Source organism: Leptopilina heterotoma, unplaced genomic scaffold (assembly GCF_015476425.1).
Source record: "Leptopilina heterotoma isolate Lh14 unplaced genomic scaffold, ASM1547642v1 Lhet_142, whole genome shotgun sequence".
NCBI classification, from domain to species: domain Eukaryota; kingdom Metazoa; phylum Arthropoda; class Insecta; order Hymenoptera; family Figitidae; genus Leptopilina; species Leptopilina heterotoma.
In genome coordinates, this window is record NW_025110861.1 from 1,123,354 (window position 1) to 1,133,604 (window position 10,251).

Here is a 10,251-nt window from a genome sequence, read left to right on the forward strand (position 1 = left end):
TTAAAATATGTAAAATTAAAAAATGTATGTATTTATCTAAAGTAAATTCAAGTTATTATACATACTGCAACCTATTATTAATAACGTTAATAATATCAAGGCCAATTCAGGTTGATTCCTGTAACGTCCAGTGCAATAATATCAACATCCGTTTGAAGAAGACTGCACAAGCTTGGAACTGTTCTACCAAAATCACTGTGTACAAATTCCTTGACATAAGTACCTGCTTGAGTCTTAACATCAACAACAAAAAGTTCATTTCCTTCAAGATTTTTCAATTCTACAGAAAATTTCTCCAACTCTTCGGATTTTATCAACTGAGCTCTTATCGAGTGTATCATTCGAATTCGAGAAGCTAATGGACGTCTGTGCAAAACTCTAATTGGTGTTTTTTGGACAATTTCCAGATTTTTCAAATCATTCAATTTATTAATTAAATCGCTAGTATTTTCATTTGGCTTACAAATGCAAAAAGCTCGATAATTCTTGGTTTTTTCGTTTTCACCCTCTTTCAACTTCTTTAAGTCTAGTCTGAAAAAAATAAGAAAGAAATTGTAAATTAAAGAGTAGAGACAAATATTTCAGTAGCAATATAATTAAATAAAATTTATTTCGTAGAAAAATGTTTTATTTTTACTTGGAAAGAAGTTTTAAGTTGCTCGTGATTTGAACGATTTCCGAATTTTTATTGATATCCATGACCAACTTTTCAAATCCTTCGGGAAATTTTGTAATTCTAGGATTAAGTAATTCGACTGCAAAAGGTCTGCCATTATTTAACATTCTCACATCTACGTCTTCTCTTCCAGAAGAAAGAAACTTCATCGCTGTAAATCATTTAAATTTATTCAACAAATAAAAAAATTTCATGTGGAATCGCCCATAATATTTTATAAAGGGCGATTCCACGTGAAATTGTTCTATTGACACTTTAAAATCGGTTAAACAATTTTGTTACGTACAATCAGCTTGTACGTGTTTGAGAATTGGATCACAAAGAAGTTCTTGCACAGATGTTTCCATTTTTCTCTCCCCATTAATAAACCAAGGAGTTTGGCATAAATTCCTCGAAAGTTTATTATAACGACCTGCAATGAGAACACAATTAAAAAAATAAATAAATAGAGAGTATAATAAATAATTTTAAAAAGATCGACAAAAAGATTTTTCTACCTCCTATGAAAAGACTACTGTGAGCACAATTCACTTTATCAATGGTTGCAAAATTTTCAACAGACGTTGGTGGAATTGTACAATTATCTACAAATTGATCGTCATTTAAAGTGTCCAATGTAGATTCCACATTTTTTCTACTGTAACTAATTTCCCTATTTTTATGTCTTGAATTGCCTGACTTCTTTTCAGCATTGCATTTTTTTAATCTGAAAAGTGTGAATTTACAAATACGAGCCTTAAAAATAAATAAACACTCAAATACTATAAAAAATAAAAAAAATAATTATTTTAACTTACAAGGCAACACATTCTTCTTCATCGCGAGAATGTGAGAAAAAAATATCAACAAGAAAGACAGAGGTAACTTTCTGAGCTTCTCCAATCTTATTCGTTAAATTCTCAATTTTTGGTACAGCCAATAACTTCCAAATTTCTTTAATACTTTGCGTTTGTAATTTCAATTCGCGAAATGCTTCGTCAGATAATTTCAATGACTGGGATAAATAAATTTGTAGAGAACGCTCTCTAAGTAGAATTAAAACTGGAATAGTCAGTGCAACAGTAAAAGTGTCGCAGTCATAATTCCCTCGAATAATTTCCTCTGATGTCTGAAATTTTATTATTTTAGTAAATAATTTAGACAATAAATTTTATAGTACATAAATTATCTAATATGAAAAATGAAAAAAATTTACCTTTTGAATGGCGCTTTGAAATAATTCATCTTGTAAAATACCTAAGCATACTGTGCAAGGAGTATTTACAATGTCAGATTTATCTAAATATTCCAACTGAAACCATTTTTTCAAAGATTCTGAATTGTATTAAATAGTTAAAAAAATGGTATAAATTATATTTTGGTTAATAAACTCCTAAAACGTTCTAGTTTCACTTAATGCAAAGCTATAAATTGTATCCTTTCAAAACCGGTACCGGTTTCCTCATCAGAATTTATTAATTATCAAGTCTGACAAATTTAGATTAGAGAATGATTGTGAGTGAATCCATTTTACAAAAAAAAGTGATTGTTGACATTTTTATAGTGATCCATACATTTATATTAAATTTTCTAATTATTAAAAAATAATGTTTACCTTTTCCAGTGCTAATAAAGGATCTTCGTAATAATTTGTTTCTCTTGATCCAATAAAACGTAAACAACATCTATGACAGCAACCTGCTGTTCTTAAAAGTTTAATTATCTCCCTCTCATTGCCTATTATTGTATTCATCATTATGTAAATTTTATAAAATTTACAAAATCAAATAAAAATTATTTATTTACAGAGAGTAAATCCAAACAAATATTCTAACCTCAAAAACTAATATGTGAAAGGATTACCGATATTAACAAATTTTTTAAAATAAAAGTATGACAAAATCAAAGAATCTAAGACTAATGTTTAATATTATAAACAATCAAATTTTGTATTTAATTCATTTAATTTAAAAATTCATCTTTTTCAAACTCATGCTTCACGTTCGCGAAGTGACTTTTGTGAAGCTGTTGTGCGTTCCCCTTTATCATTTTTGGGTGTTTCTACAGTCACCACTTTTTTCACTTTATGGAGCATTCACAATAGGTAAAATTGATTCTTTAGGCTGTGTCGACAACACAGCTTAGGGCCCGTCACATGAATTTTGGAAAAACTATTCTTCTTTCTCTCTCCTATGTCAGAGTCATAAATTTGTCTCACTCTACATTTTCCCAAAGTAGAAAATATATAGAGAGAGAGAGACAAACTTATGTCTCTGACATAGGAGAGAGAAAGACAATGTGTAGAAGATGTGTTAGCACCTTTAGGCCTATACTCCGTTCTGTTCTTCCGTTTTAATTTACGTAACTGACTCAGTTGTGGCGTAGGCTTTAAAGTAAATGTTTTTGTAAAAAGAATCGGAAGAAGAAGAAGAAGAAGAGAAGCTGTCAAAAAACCCAAAAAACAGAAATGTCAACAAAACTAACCTCCTCATTTTTAAATATTTCTTAGTTCTCTTGAGTTTTTTTTAACTCAGAAAATATGTACAAAATAATATTTTTTATAAAATTTATCAATCTATAACTTGCGTCTACAATATAATTGTAGAAAATATGTGTTCAATAACAATGCATGTGAAAAAACAATGATGAAATTTTTGAATAATAAATTAACAATAAAAGTAAAATGAACATATAAAACTATAAATAAACACAAAACTTGTGTGTTTCAAGTGATCAAATTTGAACAAAACAAAATAATTATTAAAAGAATATTTCTCTAATTTATTTAAGTTAAAATAATTTAAACACTTGAAGCTAAAAGGCGGTAATTGTGAACTATTTATTTTGCAAAAAAAAAAAAAAACAACAACACAATGTTGCCAGGAATTGGAGTATTTGGAACTGGAAATATCGTTAAGATTATAATTCCATTTCTTCGTGAAAAAGGATTTAAAATTGAAGCACTATGGGGCAGAACAATTGCAGAAGCCTCAGAATTGGCGACAGACTTGGAAATTCCATTTCACACGAGTCGAATTGACGATGTGCTCTTAAGAAGGGACGTCGATTTAATTTTCATAATGTGTTCGCCAAGTTTGCACGCGCAAATTGCGGTGAAAGCTCTGGGAATTGGCAAACATGTGGTCTGTGACAAACCCGGTGGATTGAGTCAGAGTGAAGCTCTGAAAATGGTTCGGGCCGCCCAATATTATCCTTCTCTGATAAGTATTATAAATCACAGTTTAAGATTTCTGCCGGCATTTATACAAATGAAGAAGGCTTTGGAAGATGGATTTCTTGGGGGACTTGCAACTGTAATTGATATCAGAGTTCAAATGGGCAGCTTACTGCATGACGGTAACAATTACTTTTTAAAATAATATCAATTATCTATTACTCTCTGGGTTTTTTTTACAAAAGCTAAAAATTAAGATCACTGCACCAATGGATGAACAAATAATAATGTTTCGCCAACATTGACTAATTTTTATTTAAAGTTAAAATTTTATATTTTCAAGAATAAACACCAATTTTTAAATGATTAGATTTTAAATTTAAAAAATTCACTTATTAAGTACATAATATTAAATATTCTTGTTTATTATTATTCAAAACATTTAAAAAATTTTTAAGCAAGAATTTCATTATTCTCATAAATAATAAAATTCAATTATTATTTTCAATACAATTTTAATCAAATTTCTCGAAGAATACAATTATTTTTTAAAATATTAATTAAATTCTATTATTTTCAAGAATTTTCAAAAAAATTTAATTATTTTCAACAATTTTGATCAAATTCTTTTAGAAAAATTATTATTTTCACAAAATTTTTAATAAAATTCCTTAAAAAAATTCAATTTTCAATTTCAATTTTCAATTTCAATTCAATTATTTATTGATATTATTGAATTCTTTTGAAGAATTTAAAAAAAAATGTTTAAAAATAATTTAATTTTCCTTGGAATGGAATTAAAATTGTATTTAAAATAATTAAATTCCAGCGAAAATTTCATTGTTTAAGAAAATAATGGAATTCTTGAATTAAATTTTATTAAAAGTTTTTTAAATAATTGAACTCCTGTGAAAAATTCAATTATTTTTTTAAATAATTCAATTTTCTCGGAGAATTTTTACAAGATTTTTAAAAATAATTGAAATCTTCGAATAAATCAATAAAAATTTTATTGAAAATAAGTGAAATCCTGATAAGAATTTTTATTATTTATATAAAAATAATTGAATTTTTTACAAAGATTTTTATTATCTATATTATAAATTGACTTTTTGCAAAGAATTTTAATACGATTATTGAAAAGAATTGAATTCTTGAGAAAATTAAGGAATTTAATTAAAATTTTAATGAAATTTATTATATTAAAGAATTTTATAACAATTTTTGAAAATAATTGAAAACTTTTTGAAGAATATTATTAAATTTTTTAAAAATAATTGAATTCCTGAGAGAATTTAAATAATGATTTTTGAAAACAATTGAATTCATGAGAAGAATTTTATTAAAATTTTTGGAAATAATTGAGTTATTGAGAAGAATTTAAAAAAATTTTTGACAACAATTTAATTCTTGAGAATTTCCCTATCTATTAATAAACATAATTTAATTTTTGACGAGAATTTTTAAAAAAAATTTAAATAATTTAATTTCTACAAAGTATTTTATTACTTTTCAGAAGAATTGAATTCTTGTGATGAATTTTGACATTTATCAAAATAATTGAATTTTGGAAAAAATTTTTATTAAAATTCCTTAGAATAATTGATTTTATGGGAAGAATTTATGCGATTTTGTTGTTTATCAAGATAAATAATTGAATTCTTTTGCAACATTACTTAAAAATTTTTGAAAATAATTGATTTTCTGCGACGAATTAAATGTTATTTATGAAAATATTTGAATTATTGCAACGAATTTTATTGTTTTATTGAATAATTGAATGTTTCTTAAAACTGAATTTTTTCTTCAAGTTTTAATAAAATTTTTAATAATAATTGCATTTTTCAAGGAATATATTTAAAATTGTATTAAAAATATTTGAAATTCTGCGATGATTCAATTAAAAATAATTGAGTTTTTAAATGAAATTTTATTATTTATGAAAATAATTGAATCTTTTCGGAGAATTGTATCAAAAAGTTTTTTCTATTATTAAAACTGCTGATAAATTTTATGAAAATAGTAAATATTTAAAAACGCATTGAATTGCGAAAAACTTTTAAAAATAATTGAAATTTCGCCATGAATTTTATTTAAATTTTTGAAAATAATTGAATTTTTGGCGAAAAATTTTGCTATTTGTAAAGATAATTGAATTCTTGACGAGATATTCGTGAAAATTTTTAAAAATAATTGAATTTCTTCGAAGAATTTTATTACTTTTGAAAGTAATTGAATTCTTGGGATGAATATTGTAATTTATGGAAATAATTGAATTTTGTAAAGAATTTTATTAAAATTCCTAAAAATTTTTGAATTTCTGTGAAGAATTGCATTTTATTTGCAATTTATCAGGATAATTGCATTAAATTTTTTTGGGGAAATAGGGGACAGACTTTGAAGCCTGAGTTTAGTAGAATAAAATGGAAATGTTCACCAAGAGTAAAAATAATATTCGATATAAAAATGTTTGCAATTATGATTCATAAACAATTCACTAGGAAAAATGTTAATTAAAAAAACAAAAAAAAATTTCAAATTTTACAATATGAAAAGTTCTTATTTCTACAATTACTAAATTTTTTTTTAGTAATTTTTTACTATAAAAAAATTGCAGGATACGACTGGCTGTGCGACGATACAATGGGAGGTGGGATTTTAGCTCTAGTAGGCAGTCACGTGATAGACTTGGTGCATCATTTAATCGGCCAACGAGCTGTTCGAGTGCACGCAGTAATACGAACATTTACTCGAACGACAAAAAGCATAACAGGAATACGTAACGTTACCGCACCAGATTTTTGCACCTTTCAAATGGAACTTAATGGTGGAACCCTAGTGACAGCGACTCTCAGTAATCACCTCCAGGGCCAATTGTCGCAGGAGATATTAGTTTGTGGACCTGGTGGTCATCTTGTCGTACGTGGGGGGGATTTACACGGATGTCGAGAGGAACAGGAGGACGTTTTATATTTAGATGTTGAACATCTACAGGACTCGTGTTCCTCCGTCGTGGATTTCATTCCTCGTCCCTACATCAAGGGTTTGAGAAAAATGATTGGTGCCCTGCGAGAAGCCTTCTTACCTGTCGAAGACAAACGAGGGTGGATAAAGGAGCCCGTCTCTTCAGCTGCAACTTTCGAGGATGGCCTTTACGTTCAGGCCGTTATCGATGCACTACGACAGAGCAACAAGCGACGAGAGTGGACGAAAGTTACTGTTCTCACGGAAGAACCCGATCCAAATCCACTTTTAAGTGCAGCCGTTAGAGCGACTGCAATTTCAATTTAATTCTTCAAGTATTAAAAATTTAAAACCTCACTGAAATTTAAGCTATATTTGTATTTTTTTAATTAACAAGAAAGATACTGATAAACTTTTCGACAGTATATTCAGGGGCGCAGCCAGGGGGTTTTATTTTTCTGGCTCTGCCCCTGGCAGTATTGTAATTTTTACATGTCGACACTAAATTTTAATTTCTATAAATTAATACTCACGCAATACTCGAAATAGCGTCGGTTGGGAACTGAAACGCGTCTCTTCCGACTAGTTATGAAAAACGTGCTGCTTCGAAAAAGAAAATCCTCAAAAACACCTTTTTTGTGTTTTTGTCACCATTTTTCTAAAAATCCTGACGTGTTAGGCCCGAGATCGAAAATAAATTGGAAACCACTCCGATATCAAAAATAATGAAAGGCGAATTTGACAAATCTTAATTTAATTAAATATTTTAATAAATCTACTTTCTAAATTTTTTTATAATTAAATTTTATATTTTATTTTTATTGTTTATTTATAAAAATAATTACAGGGCTCGAACCAGTGAAAGTATTTAAAAAAAATTACGGAATAATTTCTGACAAAAATTTAATGAGTCAAATAAGAAAACAATTTTACTTAAAACTATAAATTTAATTTTATAATAATTAAAGATGGCCCAGTCATAAAATGATTATTTTATATTATAAGAATATTGCACTTCTTCAAAATTATTTTCATCATTTCAATTAAGGGCATCCGGGAAATAATACTGGTTTCGTGATAGACGTCTCATTTAAAAAGAAAAGAATATTTTGAGTCGGGAATTTTTGGTAAATATAGAGAAATGCTCTGGGACCAGCGGTCTTCTCGGAATTTAAAAAAATTTTAATAAATAATTATTGAAAAAAATTGTTGAAATATACGGAAAAAAGGGGTTTTTCACGGTTCAGTATAGACGTCTCATTTTGAGAGGATAAAATATTTCGGGTTCATATTTGGAGGGGTGATAGAGGAAGACTCTCCGAGGAGCGGCCCTCTCCGTTTTTGCAATAATTTTGCGAGGAAATTATTTTATTAACGATTGAAAGTGGAGTAATTTGAGGTTAATACATTTCCCTCAGTTCAACCCGCGACCACTTCCGAGAATTGGCGCCACCTCCTTGACCACTGACACATAGATCCACTTGTCTGTGTGCTCGCCGCCATATTGTCTCTCACTTTCGCCAAAAATCCAACTTTTGTAATTTCGTTTTTCAATATTTATTTCAAAAATTACTTGCAAATTTCGAGAATATTCTTTATCATCATGAATTCCCCTAATTATCATGATAAATCCGAACTAAATATCTCTAATTATTTAGGAGTGAGACGACACGCGGGAAAACACTTTTTGGGCTCGATTTTTCCCGGATGCCCTTAAATTATTATTTCTAAGAATTTTCAACCAAAATTCTTCTTTAAAGCAATTAATTTTCGAAAAAATTCTTTGACAATTTTCAAATCCATTTGTTTACATTGTTCAATATTACGAATTTCAATTATTCGTAAATTCTTCAATTAAATAAACATTAGAAAATGAAAACTTGAAATAATATAAAAAAATTCAATTAAACTTTTTAAAAAAAAAAAAATTAATTTCAAAATTCAATTATTTCTAAAAATTCACGCTATATTGCTTTTAATATTCAATGATTATCTAACATTTTAACTGAAATTCATTTTTAAATCAATTTTTATTAGAAAATTCTAAGAAAATTTAAATATTTAAATAAAAAAATTATTGAATGAATGAATGTTTTTTAAAATTGAATTCTCATAAAGAATTTTATCAACAAATTTTTAGATAATCAAATTTTTTTTACGAAATTTAATAAAATTTTCAAGAATAATTACATTATTCGTGGAATTCGGTTAAAATTGTATTAAAAATAATTGAAATTCTATGATGAGTTTTATTATTCCTGAAAATAATTATTATCTAAAATTTTAACTGAAATTTATTGATAAATCAATTTTTATTTGAAAATTCCACTGGAATTCAATTATTTAAATATAAAAATAAATAGTTTATTAATTTAATGTTTCTTAAAATTTAATTCTCATAAAGAATTTTATCAACAAATTTTTAAATAATTAAATTCTTTCGACGAATTTTAATAAAACTTTTAAAAATAATTTGATTTTTCGAGAAATTTGATTAAAATTGTATTAAAAATAATTGAAATTCTACGATGAGTTTCATTATTTGTGAAAAGAATTGAATCCCTGTAAAAATGTTATTATTAATGAAAATAATTGAATTATTGTGAAACAATTTGTAAATAATTGAATTTCTGTGAAATTTTTATTATTTATGAAAATAATCAAATGTTTGCGTAGAATTTTATCAACATTTTTTTTTGAAATGATTGAAAATAGTTAAAATTTTGACATAAAACCTTTTCTCAATTCAATTATTTCTAAAAATTTATCCAAAAATGCTCTATTCAATTATTATGTAAAATTTTAACTAAAATTCATTTTAAAATCAATTTTTAATAAAAAGTTCTACTAGAATTCAATTATTTAGATACAAAATTAAATAATTTATTAATAATTGAATGTTTTTTAAAATTAAATGCTCGTAAAAAATTTTATTTTATCAAACAAATTTTTTAATAAATTAATTCTCTCGACGAATTTTAACAAAATTTTTAAAAATAATAACATATTTCAAGAAATTTGTTTAAAATTGTATTAAAAATAATTAAAATTTTGCGAAAAGTTTTATTATTTGTTGAAAACAATTGAATCCATAAGAAGAATTTTATTATTTTTGAACATAATATTAAATTTCTGCAATAATTTGTAATGCAAAAAAAAAATTTATCGAATAATTTAATGTTTCTTAAAATTCAAATCTTATAAATAATTTTAACAAATTTTTAAATAATTGAATTCTTTCGACGAATTTTAATAAAATTTTTGAAAATAATTACATTCATCGAGGAATTTAAATTAAAATTGTAACAATTGAAATTCTGCAATGAGTTTCATTATTTATATGAAAATAATTAAATTACTAAAAAGTATTTTATTATTTACGAAAATAATTGAATCCCTGTAAAAATTTTATTATTTATGAAAATAATTGAATTATTGCGAAGAAATTTTTAGAAAA

General features: G+C 25.8%; 2 protein-coding genes across 3 annotated transcripts; one reads left to right on the top strand and one right to left on the bottom strand.

Moving 5' to 3' along the window:
* Positions 1-10: 10 nt before the first annotated feature.
* Positions 11-2,702, bottom strand: LOC122498200 (tRNA pseudouridine synthase Pus10). 2 transcript variants are annotated; one of them, XM_043605837.1, is made up of 7 exons: positions 2,271-2,701; positions 1,872-1,967; positions 1,474-1,784; positions 1,174-1,382; positions 963-1,088; positions 638-827; positions 11-531 (listed from the first exon to the last, which is right to left on the bottom strand). In XM_043605837.1, exons 1-7 carry the CDS (start codon positions 2,409-2,411, stop codon positions 96-98), a joined length of 1,509 nt encoding a protein of 502 aa, XP_043461772.1. In that variant the 5' UTR covers positions 2,412-2,701; the 3' UTR covers positions 11-95. The 2 variants fall into 2 exon arrangements, with proteins under 2 accessions (XP_043461772.1, XP_043461773.1); XM_043605838.1 differs by lacking the exon at positions 1,872-1,967 and having other exon boundaries at positions 2,271-2,702.
* A 350-nt stretch (positions 2,703-3,052) lies between these two features.
* Positions 3,053-7,162, top strand: LOC122498202 (glucose-fructose oxidoreductase domain-containing protein 1). Its single transcript, XM_043605839.1, has 2 exons — positions 3,053-4,012; positions 6,448-7,162. The coding sequence occupies exons 1-2, from the start codon at positions 3,529-3,531 to the stop codon at positions 7,119-7,121; spliced, it is 1,158 nt and encodes a 385-aa protein (XP_043461774.1). The 5' UTR covers positions 3,053-3,528; the 3' UTR covers positions 7,122-7,162.
* Positions 7,163-10,251: the final 3,089 nt, after the last annotated feature.